This window comes from Chaetodon auriga, chromosome 10 (genome assembly GCF_051107435.1).
Source record: "Chaetodon auriga isolate fChaAug3 chromosome 10, fChaAug3.hap1, whole genome shotgun sequence".
Taxonomy (NCBI): domain Eukaryota; kingdom Metazoa; phylum Chordata; class Actinopteri; order Chaetodontiformes; family Chaetodontidae; genus Chaetodon; species Chaetodon auriga.
In genome coordinates, this window is record NC_135083.1 from 4,003,139 (window position 1) to 4,020,972 (window position 17,834).

Genomic DNA, 17,834 nt, shown 5'->3' on the forward strand with positions numbered 1-17,834 from the left:
AACGGTCGGTTCACCCAAATGAAAAAGACACAGATTTTCTGCCCTGACTCTTGTAGTTTTGCTTTAATTTGTCTGAGACTTCCCTCCTTTCGGATTCGTTATTATCATCTCTGATGTCCATCATGACAATACGTCCATATTGTCGTGATGGAAAAAAGATGGTCCTTATAACTGCAGAACTAATCCAGTGATAGTTGTCTGCACATCTAGGGTTATACTGCTAACAGGAACTGCTACTGGACAATTTGACAAATAGATAAAAAAAGACAGGACTCCGATGTAGCGTGAGTCCCAAAATGTCAGACTTTACAAAATTCAATTTACCTGCATCATGTTGATGTGAAGGCTGAAACCTCAGGGACGGATATCACAAGGCTTCAGCAAAAAAATCTAAAAAAAAATATCTAAATACTCTTGTTTTGCATTATTCCCAATGAGCTGGTTGGAAAACAACTGACCAATCAGAGCTGTACAGGCAGGATTAGAAGCGCTGGCGTCATCTTCCTGCCACAGCTTGCTTTCTACATGGCTACACGCATGAAAAATAGCCAAAAAAACGGCCACAAGCAGAGATGAGATTGACACAGCTGTACAGGTTGTAACAGCTCCTAAACAGTAAAATTTAATTGCTTCTTGCAATCACTAGTTCAGCTTCCATGCCGACTCCAAATGACATCAACAGGATGGATTTGTCACCCGCTACTGATGTAAGATATTGACCAACATTAACACAATGCTAGGCTGAACGAATGAAATGGGAGTCTGATAATCAGGAAAGATTAGAGGAAAAATAAGTTTCTGGTTATTTGGATGAACCAACCCTTTAATAACAGTCACAGTGACATTTTGTAGAGAACAACAAGTGTCCTTTATTTACACAGTGAAATCCTGTAATGAGGCAACGGGTATGACGTCACCGTAAGAGAGATGATACCAAATAAAGAAACACTGCAAGCTCACCTTGAGGTTGTAAGTCAAATCGGGGGTGCCGGTCAAAGTGCATGTTGTCTGTGTTCTCTGAATGGCAGCGTGAGTCACATGACTCACACAGGTGAAGGGGGCTTTTGTTATTCAGGTCGAGGCAGTCTGGGTGATGGCAGACCTGAGAGCACAGACAGAGAGAGACAGAGACAGAGACAGAGGGGAAAAGGGGACAAGAGAAAGTCAGAAGTGCCAAGTACACAAGGCATTAAAATACAAAAACATTTTTAAAGACTGGGCCAGAGTGGAACGGGTAAAACAGTCACACACATTTCCAATAAACAGCTCCCTGCCTGACTATTGTTTCTGCCACAATTAAGTGACCACAGAGGCTGCCACGGGCATTCCTGAGGTCTGCTGACTCCCACCTTCCCACCATCTGTCCCCCTCTGTGGGATGACAACTAATTGACTTAAAGTTAGCTTTTCACCTTGTGTGCTGATCTGGGACCAGCTTACACTTACATAAGCCAAAATCGTATCCCGAGAGGTGAGACAATGAAACCGACCGCAGGTCAGCAACTGGGAGACTTCCAGGCCGCAGAGCTCTGAAAGCTCCACGCCGAGGCGACGGGCGGCAGAAGGCTGCAGGATTAAGACTCGGCCCAGACAGATCCGCGCCCCCCGCCCCACCCCAGCTATTCTTTCCCTCGGGTCAGCAGTGGCCCGGTGGCACCGGAGGGCTCTTCTACATCTCCTCACTCCACCCTGCGTCCCCGCTCGCCATCACCCACACCCAGCTCAGGAAGCGAGGATGTATGGGGAGATACAATAGAGGTCCTGCTAATGTACTTCCTGTCTTTGTTTCCATGTACTCCAGAGGAGCAGTGTGTCTGTGCATGCGAGTGAGTGTGAATATGCGTCTGTGTGCACGACGGGGATTTGAAAGCAAGCAAGGGAATGTAGTTTTCATGTCAGCACAACAACTGTAGATGCATAAGAGGTAGATGTCATCCCCTGACCAAACACTGTTCTACAGGCCTGTCCTGGGTGACTGTGTTCTAACACATGCACCGACACACAAGCTCAACATAACAGCTGAAGTGCAATCAAGTAACTCAGACTTCAATAAAAAGACTCCTTCTCTGCCCTCCTCTGGTACTCTACCGTCATGTTCTGTAGGCTGGAGCAGGAGTCCTCCTCACTCCTGTAATTCGGCTCCGTATCCATGCCAGCGGGCACCCAGGACCCCAGTAAACATCCAACTGGCCACCTCGATGGCTTGCCAATTCACTCTGCAACGCGCCCCTGTCAAGCCACACTGATGAGCTGCCTTATTAATCCACTCCTCTCAATGTCTAGCCAGGTATAATCACAGATTTTAAGAAGCGAGTCGCAGGGCTGCAGGCGGACAGAAGGAGGGAGGGAAGGAGGGAGGGAGGGATATGGTTATGGGAGGGTGAGGAGTCCCAGTGAAGATATAAACCCAAGGCAGGAAGGAAGAAAAAAAAGGTCCATCCAGAAGCTTTTCAGAAGTACAAAGCCTCCCTAATCTTGCAGCCTAATTGGTGCCTGTGCTCTGTCAAAGCCATCTGACGGTCCTGCAGAGATTAAACAGCCCCGCTCTGAGCTCCGCTAGCCAGGGTCTTCTCCTCTTTTTCCTCTCGCTCCCTTTCTTCTCTGGCCTCTGCCACCACCAGCACCGACTCCTCCCTTCCTCTCATACGCCCAGGGTCACTATACCCAAGCAGAGCCCCCAACCAGAGAGAGGTTTTAAATAGAAAGAGACGGAGACAAGAATCAGTGAGGCTTCCAGAATGGCTTTGTTTACAGTGGGGAACACGTGACGCTCTCCTCCAACAACTCCATTAAAGGACTCCGGTTTATTACAATTGGGTCTTATTTTCATAGTTTTAGCTCATTTCTATCAGTTATGATAACACTGTACTTAAGTAATTGCTGAGATCTGGGAGTGGGAATGGTTTTGACACCACGAGAACAAAGCACGACACAGCAAGAAATCCAAGCAGTCAGAGCATTCCAGGTTATTATTACTACCAGATCTATGAAAATAAGATCCAAGCTGTAATAAAAACCAGCATTAACCTTTAAAACCGCTTAAAACAATATTTTTACGTGACTATGTGAAAGGGTTTACTCGTAGTTATGAAGCCAGAAAGGATTATCGCTCGACTCTGCAGCTCTGTGCAGCGTTTTAGCATCTTTCAGCTCATCGTTTTGGATTTCCATACAATTCTCCTGTTCTGGTTCACTCTCACCGCCGTCATAACGAATGAATGCTAATGTTTCTCCACGTCTGCTGGATGTGTAAATAGGCAACTGTTTGTTATTAAGTTCAACATATCAGCTTAAAGGGATATAACATGCCAGTGCAGAGGCTCACAGCATGTTTCTGTTGTCATCAAGTAGCAGTAGCATGCTAACAATGACAATGCAAACTGCTATAATGCTGACAGATTAGTGTTGGCTAATTAGCGCGAACCACAAAGTAGAGCAGAGGCTGATGGGAATAACATTAACTTTAAAGGTATTTGGTTGTAAACTACTGGACAACTGCAAATTTGACCGGATGGTGGCGCTAAAGGAAAAGTGAGGCGATCACCAAAGTCAGTAGGTTCATCCTCTGGGGGCCATGAAAGCCTGAATCCCATGAATCGCTGAGATGTTTCAGTCTGGAACAAATGTGGTGTTCTATCTTTGTTTTCATTTTTCAATAAACGGAGATCCTGTTCAGTCCTGCGCTCACTGTGAGGCGACTGCGGTCTGTTCAGGTTAAGACATTTCTCAACCGCTGCCGCTGATGACGTTCAACGTGTTGCAGGTACAGAGGAGCGAAGTGTCTCACCTCTGACTGAGTCACTGACCTCAACCTGCCGCTTGACGGCCGCGCCGCCACAGAGGCGGCTTCGTGGCAGAAGCAAACAAATCGCAGAGCTCTGTTACAACATCGCCCGCTTACGCTTCCCTGAAGTCAACGTCAGCGCACGCGCACATTTTAGTGCAGCAGAGTCAAATGTCCCATCGCACAGAGGTGGCATGTTCTCCACGAGGTGTGGAGACGCACAGCCGGGCCAGAGAAATGCGAGCGAATCGGGCGCCATATCCAGACAGCAGTCCAGATAGGTAGGCCTGAATCACTGTAAAGTTAGCTCGTCCACATTCCTGCTGTAGCTAAAGCAGCTGAAAATATCTGACGGTTCGGCCAAGACAAACGAGTGCATCACAGAATGAAGGGGAGGCTCTGAGAGTGGAACAAAAAGCACCAAAGACTCCAACGAGCCCAGAAAAGCTTGTAATCTTACATTCCTGACAGATACCTGAAGATATACACCTAAAATAACCGAGCCTGAGCTCAGGATACGTGCAACAGGGATTTTTGCAATACTGAACATTCCTATCAATGAGAGGGATGATTGATAGGAGGACGAGCTGACTTTCATTATTCGGCCTTTTCTGGCTCTGGATCAGTTTTCCCAGCACAGCGAGGAGGAGGAGGAGGAGGAGGAGGAGTGTGTGAGTGAAGCTGTAAGAGAATGTGACCGTGCCAGACAGCTGACGGGAGGCCATGCGTGTCTAATACTGAGAGCGTATGAATGTGTGCGAGACAACATTTGTCATGTGAGTTTGTGTCGCGTGTGTCCCCTGCATGCCTGCTCTCAGATCTTGCCGGATTAGTGGGGAGGTTCGGGGGAGCATGAGCGACTGCAGATGAAACGCCGCATGCATGCAAACACACACACACACACACACACACACACACACACAGAGACAGAGCACCACCTTCATCCCCCTCCCCAGCAGCTGAGAATACACAGCGGCCCCACAGCGGCCCTCGTCCTGGCTTAGCACATCCAACGCCACGTGGCACCTGCTTATGCACCCTTGTTTCCACACATCCCGCAAACACGCCAACACTCCCACGCACTCGCAGGCTATACAGTAAATACATGGACTTACAAACACGGGCTTGCCCGCTCCGAGGCTGTGTCATCGATGAGCAGCGCACCAGCTGTAATAAAGCTGTTCTTGTTTGGAAGAAGATGACTGCAGTCTTCTGAGGTGAATCAGGATTATTACCTTAACACTTAATCCTCCAAATGCTGGCACGCGACATGAGACGGCTCTTTAAAACACATGCTGTAGCCAATCACGTAAATTAAGAGAGTGATCTACAAACAAATGGCTTTAGTTAGCGCAAGAGTACTTCACACAGCTGATGCTAAAGACATTAAAGCGGGAAAAGTTATATTGACTTTAGGTTCAAATGTCTTAAACGTGATTTATAATTAGGGATTGAACTTGTGGGTTTAGAGCAACAGTTTGGCAGCTCAATTTGGCAGCAACGTCCTCACCACCATCACAATTTTGGCTCCTGAGGACAATTTTAAATACGTTTGGATGGCTTGCCACATCCTGGCAAGCTGGAAAAAATGTGGGTAATCAGTCTTTGTGTATGGAATTATGTGACGCATGGAGGGGAAGGCTGCAGATAAATTCAAACCCAGATTACAGATCTGACTCCATGTGATACGAGGCACATCCATCACGCCGCTGCTGCGAGAGGCAGAAAGTGAATCTGCTCCGTAATGATTCCCACATCTTATCTGGTTGCAACCTGACTGTGTTTCCCCCTCCAACCTCGCTCAGTCCCCTCAGGAACAGCGTGTCCTGCCAGAGCACACCTAGCACTTATGTAATTGCATGCATCACCCGTGTGTAAGCGTGTGTGTTTGAGGAGTATCAGATGCAGTATCACGGTGCATCTTCAAAGAGAGACAACAGGCTTTCTCTTGTGTAAAGACATAAAAAAAACAAAACCTTGCCTTTTAGTGATGTTAGCTACAAGTCTGAAAATAAGACGAGCAGTACAAAATATGAAATCCAGATACCGTGTTGGGACACTTGTGTTACCCCAAATGCTTGAGGCCCTGATGCAGAACGACTGAGGTGATAAGCTTTCAGATGATATGATAAGATTCTCCCAATATTGAAATGACGCAGCCAGCGAGGCTCCACTCTGTTTGTTTAACTGGACTACAAAAGCACACAGTTCACTACCGGTCACTGCTTTGGCCTGGTGCGGCCCCATTCTCTTCCCCTGCGTGGGAGACAATGGTTCCCTCAGAAAACTCACAAAAGTGAGATTCATGCTTTATTGGATCTGCTCTCAAACAATCTTTTTTACTTTTACGAGAGAAAAAACGAAGAATGGGGACACAAAGGTTGGTTTGGCAAAGCTTGTCTGGTTAACAGCCCCGAAGCAGCGCTCTGAGCTGTTCTATGGGGACCGTCCCACACAGCGGACGAGGCGGTCCTGAACCAGGCTGGACGCAGTAAAGACACCAGCTAGCAGAAAGTCCATTAAGCAGACGATGAAAGCCAAAGGTTTCAGATTAACGTGCTGCAGCTGGTGGAGTTTGTCATTTTTAATCAGCGGAACAGACGCTCAGCACATGCTAACAAAAGATTTGTTAGTCGGAGCTTAACGAATCTGGGTATTTAACCCACTGAGGACTTGTTTTAAAACAGACCCTAAAGCTGGATAAATGAACGTCAACACCAGACAATGACTAGCCAACCAGGTGAATGATAATGTGACAGGTGAGAATTAACAGGTGGAGCAGGCCAAGACAGGAAATATACTCCATCTGAAGTTTTTAATAGAAGCTTTAATTGTGTCGGGGCGTCCTGGTAGTTCAAGACTGAGGCTCCAGCAGCATCCCCTCTCCACCCGCTGCCTTTCCCGTCTCTCTCCAGCTCTCACCATCATAATGAAGCAGAAATGGTGAAAAAAAAGCTTTTATTGTGTTTACTGTTGGAGTGTGTGTATGTGTTAGACTGTATGAGTGTGTGGAGGAGTGGGGCTGGAGTTAATGTACAACACGTACTTTTACTGCATCCCGTAGAAAAACACGCCGCATGACAATAAAAAAAAAAATCTTATCTTTTACTGACATACTGCGAAAACACAAGTTCCCACACATGTGCTGCTCTATAACACACACACACACACACACACACACACACACACACAGCTGTTTGTTAGGCCCACGCCCATAGAGCAAACTCAACTCCCCGTTATTGTTCCGAACGGTCATCATCAACCTTCACACACGCGCGCACACGTGCACGCGCGCGCACACACACACACACACACACACACACACACACACACACACACACACACACACACACACACACACACACACACACACACTATAGAGAACACGACATCAAAGCCGACCTGAGTCCACAGCTCGACTCTCGCTTCACACTGGGGACAATGGAGAGGAGTGTTTGGCTGAGCTGAGCTCAAACCGCAGCGTCGGGGCCAACCTTCTGTCCGACACCGACAGGCCTCGCTGCACTTCAGTCTGTGTTGAGACTGCGAGTGACATCCAGGCGCTCCGTGTTTAATTACACGGGCCAACTTTAATGCTTACCATCGCTCCACTCCCACTGAAAAGGCTGCTTTAAGGTCCTGTCCTAACACGAAAGTCATCACTGATTTGGCAACTGGTCGACATTCTCCTCAGCAGTGAGTTATGTTAGCATCAACACCGCTCCTCCTCAGTCACGGGGGGCTGGGGGGGGGAGTCTGCTCACGGTAGCTTCAAGTCAACGCTTGGCATTGTCATTTCTCTCGGCCTTATGCGGAAACACACCGACCGGAGAAAAGCGCCGGTGCGTCCCCGTAAACACGCCCACGCACGCGAGCGATTGGCTCGCGCTAGACCAGGCAGAGTCATGCACGGTCTTGTTCAAATAGTCTGACTGCAGTGAAGCCAGTCAAACATCCAGACAGACTTTGGTCAGACCAGCTCATGCAGTCTACAGCACCAAGCTAAGCAAAGATAACCCAAAAGTCAGACACAAGAACACATCATCAGTGGTTCATAGTCTGCGACTCAAAGAAAGACAAGCACTGTCTCGTTTTCCCAGCCAAAGACGCCGATGCTGACCTTTGACCTGTGCATGCCTCAGTACAGCAGAGGGCAGAGATTACACAAACACACACGTACAAAACGTTTCTAATGCAAAAAAAAAAAAAAGGTAATGAAAAAGTCAAATGTCATGCTAACAGTGTTTTTAAGAGGACGAGTGGCGTTTCCAGAAGACACTCTCACACAAGAAAAGCTGAAGAAACCATCAATACAGGGCTGTAACTAATTTCATCATTGATTAATCCAGGGGTTGTTTCAGTTAGTCAACTGATAATTTATCCATAAATGTCTGAAAATAAGCTCCCAAACTCCAAGATGTTGCCTTCAAATCACTTATTCTATTTTATCTTGCTGTAAGATAAGGAAAAGATGAAAGCTTTCCCAGATAACATCAGTACTAAAGTGGAATATCTTAACTCCACACTTCCTGTTCAGCTTATAAACCAACCAATCAGACGTGCTGTCAAGGTATTCATTGGTTCTTAGCTGCAACTAACAATACAATGATCTGCTGTTCGTGATGAACGACTGTCAGAGTTTAAAGAGCTGCACGTGCTGTTCGTCACGCTGAGCTGACGGAGGCCGAGGCAGCTCAATCTCGCCTACGTGTGTCTTTTTCGCTACCTTTCTCTAAAGAGACAGGTTTTATTGTCATCTTGGGAGCAGAGTACACGACCCCATCGGGCCTCCTCATGTACGCTGCAGAGGGCCTGCTTTCCAAACATTACACAGAGTTGCCATTAGCCGAGGCTCAGTAGGTGGGACTGAAAGCAGCGCCCAGTCAGGCTGCAGGAGATCAAAGGGGGACCTGGGCAGGCCTGGTCCAGGTCTGATTTATTTTTCAATAGATGAGCGATGCATCTGTTGAGGAGTGGCATGGGAGAGAGCAGCGACGCTCGCTCCTTTTCCTCCGCCGCCATCTGTCCTCTGGCCTGGCGAGGAGGCGGAGGAGGAGAGCCAGGGTCTGTTTTTTTACTGCGGCCGTTATGCAACAAGACTGCCTGCCTGTCTGCATGCCTGTTCCCTATTAACCGACTCACCCTCGCTCTGGTACCATACAGCCCTTACGCCTCGCACACATATGGGTTTACTCAAACAGAGGCACTGTGTGTGTGTGCGTGTGTGTTATGTGTTCATCAAAGGACCCGACGTGGTAAACTGTGGTGAGTATTCATTCAGTCACAGACATCAGTTTTGTCATGTGAAACGACGCCTGTCACTGGCAGGTTTTATCAGGTGTGGCGAGCTAGCTCATTAATGCTAACTCAGCGACATGGCTGACTTTTTAACATTTCCAGCTAACTTGTACTAAAGGGAGAACCCTGCGGAAAGGGTTTGAACATACACGTGGAGGCTACGTACATGCTAACAGGCTGAGACTAAAGCGACACGTCCCAGGCAGGAAGTCGGCATCCCCATCAGCTACTGCAGCCACAACAAACATGAAGCAACACCGTGTTTGTATGTCACTGCAGAGCGTGTTAGCACAGGAGTATACATAAAAACATAATTAATTGTTGCATTCTAACATAATTTGTTTGGATGCTTTCTGTGGAAAACCACATCAGGACGGGCAAGATTTATATGTTGCTGTTTGGATTTTTAATTAGTATATTTCACTTTAATAAGAGAAAAGTATTAGAGGACTAAAGGATGACTTTTAAATGTACTGTAAAACTATCCTGACAACGAGTTTGGCTGCAGTTGCAGAAGCGTAAACCTCCAAAATCAAACAAAGAGCAGCACAGAGCGGCTGACGTTAGCCTGAACGCTGATATAGCAGCATCTGGACTCCCACACTGAGCAGAGCTTCTTCTAACATAACCTGAACCTCCAGCCTGTGGAGGCAAAGCTACGTTACTACAGCAGGCGCTCAGCTAGTTAGCCGAGCATGCTAACAGCTGAAGCTTTCACGAGAGCTTTTAAACACTGTTTACTGCACTTCGTCACACTTTCGCCCTTGTGGTATGAGTTTAGCAAAGGCCAAAAAAACCCACCACCCTCCGAACTCTTCGTACATATCAAACACTGCTGTGACTCGAACAGGTGAGCCGTGCCGAGTCACAGCTGCTAATCTGTGATAGGACAAACACTGTTCACGGAAGGGATTTAGCCAATTAGCAAGCTAACAGCTCAGTCAGTTTACTTAAATCACTTTATTCGTGGCTTCTTTCATTTAACTTGGTGTGTCCGATGTTACCAGCAGCAAAGAAAAAAACTCTGACCTGGAATAACCTCCTGAAAGAGCATTTCATATCCAGTCTATCAGCCTCAGGATCAGTTTGTGTGACTCACTGGTTTGTTTGATAGTATTTGGATGTCAGATTACAAACTGAGCGCCTGTGCAGAATATTTCATAATGTCATCCTCCTCTTCACGGTGACACACCAGAGGAAGAGGAAGGGTTTTTTCCCAGATTACACACTACACACATTTAGGACAAACGGCCTCATTTTGTCTCATTTACGCAGTGACATCACTTTCATATTTATACTGCAACACAGCGGAAGTTAATAACCCCCCAAGTCCATTATGGAACATCTGCACTTCTCTCCTGCTAATAAACATGCAAATTACAGGTGTGCTGACTCCAAATATTCATTAACACCGGTCGCATCTCCGTTATCCGTTATCCGTGATCCCCCGGCTCTATCACACACAGCAGAGTACTATGCAAATAATCTTAACATGAAATCAGACACTGCCCAAACGTCCATCTGACAGCACTGCCGCTTTGAGCGTTTGCCACAGAAACAACAAACTCAGGAACAAACATGCTCGCAGGAAACACTGTAACTCCTTTCTGTGAGGCAGACTGTGCATACCAGTGAAAGGTATGTTTCAACATGCACACAAGTTTGCCCAGAACAATATTACCTCCTCATTTTCCCTGTTGGAAACGGTCCCTTTTTTCATCTGAATACAACTGAAACAGGCGACTGGAAACTCTTTTACGGGCTGTATGGTGAAAGAATTCTGAAGCAGAAGCTGTTTTTAGCTGTTTATTTTTAATTGTTTTTCGATAAACTTCAGCTGAAACACGTCTGACCCCAACCCCCGCAGCCCGGCCAAATATTTACATGACACCCAAATGACACATGCCACTGTCACAGTGCCGTCACTGAGGGAAAACAGCACGCTCGAGCGGCCCTTCAGGAAAGAAACGACTCGGTCGGCCCAGGGTGATCAATACGAGCACATGAGAAAAGCACCACTCACCAGCAGCTGGTCCCTCTCTGCCTTAACAAAGTCAAGTGTACTGACTGCTGTCTCAGGCACTGCTGGCTGGACTATGACGCAACCAGCCTTCCTATCCATAGCTTCAGGGCAGGGAAGAGAGAGAGATAGACAGGAGGGCGGTGAACAAGACCAAAAAAGGAGGAAGTGAGAGGGAAAAAAAAAAGAACAGGGTATTCCAAGTTAAATTAGAGCTGTGATTTGGACACAAGCGGCTCCAAATATGACATGGAAATTGATTATTTGGAACCTTTTCCAATTTGGTATAAAGGAATATGGAAAGGAGAGAAGGCTGGTGGGTGCCAGGGGGTGCACTGGTCTGCTGATATGAGAAGCAGATGTGAAATATGCAGACACAGCAGGAAAAACAGATTTAAAGTGCTGGTCTGTACAGATGTGACTGTGCTACCTTCACTGCCTCACACAGACGGAGAAAAACAGGTTATTTCACAAAGGGAAGGTCAGCCGGTGAGGATTTGTCCTAAAGGTCGACTGTTTGGCTTAGAGGCGCAGCAATTAGCCAATTAGCTGATTAGTCGATGGGCAGGTGATTAATCCATCAACCGTCACCTGACAGTTTGTCAAATGGGAGAATTTTCTGCTTCTCCGCGTCTTGTAATCACGTCATTATCGTTGAGGTTAGGAGTTGGTTTTATAAAACAAGACATTTGATGACACATTGAGGCGTTTTCCACTGTTTCCTGGTGTTTTAAAGACTAATCAAATGAGAAAATAATCAGCAGATTATTCAGTGATCAACATTGTTGTGATCCTACTTATCGCTTTAATAGAGAATGAATGAAGACCACAATAACACAGCGCTAATGCTGAGTGTTTCTAACACAAACACTCCGATAAGTTTGTTAAGAAAAGCGTCGTCACGAGACAAAGATGACTTTACGTTAGATTTACTCACCATAGAAAAACTCCACTTCCCAGGAAAGAAAACCTCTTTGAGTTTCAGAGGAAGAGCCAATCAATATCTCCAAAGTCCAACAGGCAGCAGGTGGTGAAAGTTTTAGTCCCAAACTGAATCAAACACACTCTCCAGTCCCTCAGATGAGTGTGTGTGTGTGTGTGTGTGTGTCAGTGCGTTAAAAATAATCCCGACCTTCAGGCTGAAAACACCGGACGAAGTAAATCTGACAGACAGGTGGGATCGAAAGACGGTGACAGAGCTGAGAAGCTGCCTGTGTTTACTACAGCGGTCTACTGGGAAGACACACGACACACGCACACACACAGAAAATCAGCCCCGCCCACCATTTCCAGCGCACCCCCACAAGCTCACACACATCCTGGCTGACTCATGTGTACTCCCACTGAAACTGATCCCTTCTTCTGCGGAGAATTAGCAAAGTTTTCCATCTGACGAGCGGCTCTGAGATGTTTCAGATGATCGGCCTGAAGCTCGAACTCAGGGAGCGAAAGTCACCGTCGTTCTGATCCGGACTCCCCCGCTCCCCCGCTTACTACTTCATCTGAACTTTGACCCTGAGGTGAGGGGAGGTTAAGAGAGGGCGTTCACTCAGCGGCAGAGTGGGAGCAAATCTGTTCACGCAAACACCAAAACTCAGACAACATCAGTGCACAAACATGTATGAGACCACGTTCAGTCTGTTCAGATCAATCAAAAACAGATAAGAGACGAGTTTGAAAATCTATGAACTCGTCCAAATCCACTCATTTTGTACGTCCAAGTCAATTAACGCCATCACAGCTCCTCCCGCCGTTGTGTAATATCGTGTGGCTTTGTCTCCGCTAGAAAAACAACCCCGATGACATCGCAGTGACCCAGTGTCACCTGCAACGATTAGCTGATTAATCGATTAGTCAATCAAAACATTACTAATCTGTCAATTAATCATGTCTGATTAACCATCAGTTTTTAAAGTAAAAAAACACCAAATATTTACTGGTTCCAGCCCCACAAATATGAGGGTCTGCTGCTTGTTTCTAATCACATATGATAGTAAATTTTATATTTTTGGGGTTTGGACTGATGGTTGGATAAAACATACAATTTAAAGACATCGCTGGGGGCTCTGGGAGTTATAATGATGAAATAATGACAAAAGCACCTGATGGTTGGAGGTGGAGATGCAGAACTGACTGAAGTAAGCAAATATTCAGGACATGTGACAAGACAAGACATGATGACACGAGCTCAGGCAACCGATCAATCAAGAAAACATAAAGTGAAAATGAGTAAGCATTCGCTGCAGCCTGAGCGCGTTGTGGTGTGTGTGTGTGTGTGTGTGTGTGTGTGGGAGAGCGCAGCGCTGGGTGGGTGTGTGGTGGAGGAACTAAGCATGCTAAGTGTGGTTTATAGCCTGATGTCCTGTTAGGGTCTGCAGCGCTGACCAAACACTCAGCCCACCACTCTCTGTTCCTTCGTCATTCACGTTAATCCAAGATGAACCGCGTTCAAGTTGTCCGCAATTAGCTCGCTCACAGAAACGATCACCTGAAGCTAGGGGTGAACTGGCCGAGGGGCGGGTAGGTTTTCATCGTCAGACCCCACCTCCTCGTGTCCTGTGTCTTCAAAACAAGGCGACCTGTTGAATCCATGTCTGCCCCGCCACCCCCCGCTGTCAGCCTTAATTAGGGGGGGGGTTATATTTAAAAGAATGGACAGCAGCGATGCAATTACCGTGAAGGATTAGACCCCACTGGCACTGCCATTGTTGGAGGCAGAGATGGGGAGGGGGTTGAACACGAGTGGCCTTCCCTCGATCCCTGACCTTGGCATTAACCCCTCAATAACCATAAGCTCTGAATTCTTTCAAGTCTTCACGGGGAGCAGTTAAAAATGGAGGGGGGGGGGCAAAGGGAAATGTGAGCGTGAAGATAAGTGATGAGTAAGTCGGTGTGAGGAGAAGAAGCAGCGCAGAAACAGAGAAAGGATTAGAGGCGAATATTTCCCCCGTGATGCTGCTGGAAGTTCCACGGTTGCGTGGCTGGCTTCAGTTAAGAGCGATTTAGGGTGCAAGTGCTTCCACAGCCATAATGACACGTTGTGAACGGGAGACTTTCAAAGCTTATTATCGCCTCTCTAACTGAGCTGCGCAGGCTGCCATTCTCACAGCATTTCATTAAGGAGCGGTTGTTTACATTCTCCAAACACTCAGAGCAAACCAACAATTAGTGGGGTTTGCCATGAGAAGACTGTTCGCATGCGAGGGATTTAGGGGGGCTGTTTTCTCAATCCGTCCCCTCACTGGGGGCCCTCTCTTAAGTCTTTGAACCCCGGCTATATTGGTCGACCCACACGAGGTCGTTTCCATTGGAGCGCCGGTCAGGTACCCTCTTCCTGTTATTCCCCTGTCTGCCGTGATGCTGCTTCCTGACTGGGATGCTCCTGGGGGGCTGGGCTGGCGTCAGCGGTACACCCCCCCCCTTACTAGTGTCTATACTTCCCTGACGAGACATTGTATGGATGGACAGACGTAAGTCAGTGTCCAGCTTGTTTGTTATTGCTGGATGTCTGTCAAACTGATTTTTTCCACTAACCTGAGGGACAGACATCCTCTTTTCCCACATTTCAGTGGAGTTACATCATTATTTTGGGTCAGCATTTGATCTTGACGCTCAGCACGGCGGCTCATAACATGAGATAAGCTGCTTTTTATATGAAGGACATACATGATGACTTCAAAGTCAGACGATGCAACTCCTGCTCAACAACGCCCACTGAGACCACAAGCAGCAATTACAGGATGACGGGACGGTGTCGCTTTGAGTTTCTCTTCAGTTCCCACAGTTCTCTTCAGTCAGCTGCTTTATAGATCTGCTCTAATCAATATTTCTATATTAACAATCAATGACAGGAGGGCGTGATGTGAAAAGGCTCGCTTGAGGTGAAGAACCCTCAGAGAATTATCACCCGACTCTGCAGTTTGTTGTGCTTTTCCAGCAGCAGCAGCAGCAGCAGGTAGTCAATGAAAAACCTCTGATAAACCTGCTGTACACCTGTCCAACAGCAAGCAGCAGACGGGCACAGTTAGAGACAAACTGTTGGACATGAAGTGGAGGTTTTAACAGCTGAAGTGGCAGACATGTCCCCCAGGGGTTGACCACAAACAGAGCTAAAAGAAGGGTGACTAAAACTAAAACTAAAACTAAAAGGACTCAATAGGAGCGGCAGCGTTGCTTCATGTCTGCTGGATGTGTAAATAAGCGACTGCTAACAAACACATACCAACTTAGCGTAAAGTTAATATGTCTGTCTCATCACTCGCTAAGGGAAAGTGGACCACAAGCAGGAGACAATGTTTCCTTATTGTTTTTACTTTTGAGATAAAACCACTGAAATGTTGAACATCCGGACGGTCTTCTCCAAAAACACGACGTCGAGGTGGTCTGTCAGGCAGCTTGCTACAGCCAGTATTTATGTAAGGAGGTCGGGGTGGACCAATGGGTCAAACACGCAGGACTTTCTCCCAGGAGACGGCTGTTCCTGTCCCTATTTCTATTTCTATCTAACCATGTGACAACATCTTATCATGTCCATCACCACCGGTATTCTACAATGGTCATATATGTTACTTTGAGAGTCATTGCCAGATGACGAATTCTGTTGTTTGGGCATAAGGAAGTGTTGGAGTATCCGACTGCGAACTTGTTGCGGCGCACTAACGTTACTTAGGAAGAAATCCTGATCTAAAGTCTGCTAACATTAGCTGTCAGCTGCCGCCAAAAGCTACTGGAGCTGGTCTCACTGCGGCAGCAAGAACCCTGAATGTACTGAGTTTAACAGGGATGCGTTTTACTGCTAATTAACTCAACTGCATTTGTAAGAGGGAGAGTGCAAACTTACTTCTTTTAACAGTCCTAAAGTCTCGTTTTAAGCGCACACTGTTATGCTGATTGTGTCACAAAGCTATTGAGTGTGTCGTTTGGTCAAACATGGTTCTTCAGAATCAGCAGGCGTTCTCGAAATGTGACAAAACACATTTTAATAAACAAAACCACACACTCATGTTTCCTCCTTTCCATACCCTCACCTCTCCATTAAGCCGCGGTCTGACGTAAAATGAGTCACTGTATCAGAGTCATCGGCTTCCTCTTTATGGATTATCACATCCCATAGGGCTGGAAAAGTACAGCCGGGCGGAAACACTCTGTGATTGGTTCACGGCTGATGAAGTCCCTGTGTGTCTGTACAAGAGGGAGCTGCCAGCCTGTTGTAGCCTGCTGGGGTGGCTGGGATCCAGTCTTACTCCACTGGAGAGAAATGTCCACAGGTTGTAAACTAAAATTGGGAATATGAAGTCTGACTTTCTGTCTTTGACACTATAAACTCGGTGTGTTGTGTTAGATCCACTTAAAAAGAAAAGTTATCATCAGCTGACGTGTATCGTACAACGAGGCCAGCTGGCACTCAACATGAAAACTTTTGCTTCAGTAATGCTGACGATCAGTTCAGTTTTCCCATGTGGTGACAATATTTACACGACGCGTCATGAGCGGCTGGTGACAAGTCAACCTTCCATAAACTCACACTGTTCAGAGTCACAAAGCCGATTACTGCGTCAAAAACATGGAGTAAACAGACTACCCCAATAAAAAATGTTTCTGAAACTCCTGGTTCATGAACTTATTCACGTACTGGATCCAAACAGGGGGATGATTAAGAGTGTTAAAATGCAGGCGAGGGCCAGTCGGTCTGGTCCAGACTGCTTCTTTCACCAAATGAAACACCCAAAGGTTCACATACACGCTGCATTTATAGTGACTATTGAACGTATTTCAGCTTTACCTGACAGTTTATGGTCTAATTAAAGCCTGGAACAGTGTTTGACCCCTCAGCCAACTGGGCCCCAGACGATGACTGAATCTGGCCATATAGCAGCGAGTCTATGGGTGGCAATGTTGATACGTCAGTGGGTCTGTCCGTCGGTCAGTCCACCAATCTGGTTCAGACTGAAATATCTCATTATGCATTGCATTGATTGGCACCAACATCTGCACAGGTACTCACGATCCCTCAACGATGCATCCTGCCGAGTTTGATGAAACCCTGAGTTTTCCTGTAGAGCCACCATTGGGTTCGACTTTTACGGTTAGGAGTGAACACTGTCAATGACTATTGAAGGGATCACCATGGAAGTTGGGACTGACATCCAAATCACCTGAAGGATGAGCTGTTATAACTCTGGTGATCATTTGTCTTTTCATTTAGAGCCATCATCAGGTCAAAATGGATGTTTGTCCAATACTTTGATAATAAGATGGTGAAAATGGGGAACTTTATACCATGTTAGTATTGTCACTGGGAGCATACTGTTTTTAACTGAGTATCAGGAAATTAACCATCTACCAGCCACTGAGAGATAAATGTTCAAACTCACTCCACAGTAAATTTCCGACCCTGTTCACTAAATTTTAGAAAGGATTAGCGAACGATCACATTCTGTTTTATTTCTTTTACAGTCATACCCTTTTTTTTGTACTAACTAAACTGCAGCAGTGAGTCTCACCAAGCTCGGCAGGCAGCCAGAAGTATCCACAGGCTGGTGAGTACTGAGTGTACTGTCTGATACTGGTACAAGTACAACTCTTAGCATAAAGCTACCACTGTCACACAGTACTCCAGTGAGTTTTTAATAATACAATGGTTCCCTAGTGTGAACTTACAGCTGCTATCCTTTACAGAGGAGCCCTGTATGTAGTTGTTTTAATAGCAACAATAAAGATAATGAACCCCAAA

At 46.5% G+C, this 17,834-nt stretch overlaps 1 protein-coding gene across 4 annotated transcripts in view; it reads right to left on the bottom strand.

Annotated features, from left to right (window-relative positions):
• plekhg5b (pleckstrin homology domain containing, family G (with RhoGef domain) member 5b) overlaps nucleotides 1-17,834 on the bottom strand; it is a 66,885-nt gene that overhangs the window by 24,251 nt on the left and 24,800 nt on the right. Inside the window, exons 1-2 of one of the 4 annotated variants that reach the window (XM_076741182.1) lie at nucleotides 12,039-12,276; nucleotides 961-1,102 (exon numbers count right to left, since the gene is read on the bottom strand). In XM_076741182.1, the coding sequence (XP_076597297.1) occupies nucleotides 961-1,102; nucleotides 12,039-12,041 (145 nt within the window). In that variant the 5' untranslated portion in view covers nucleotides 12,042-12,276. Of the gene's footprint in view, nucleotides 1-960; nucleotides 1,103-2,087; nucleotides 2,120-11,104; nucleotides 11,125-12,038; nucleotides 12,277-17,834 lie in introns of those variants that run through there. The other 3 variants (XM_076741184.1, XM_076741181.1, XM_076741180.1) reach the window with 3 other exon arrangements.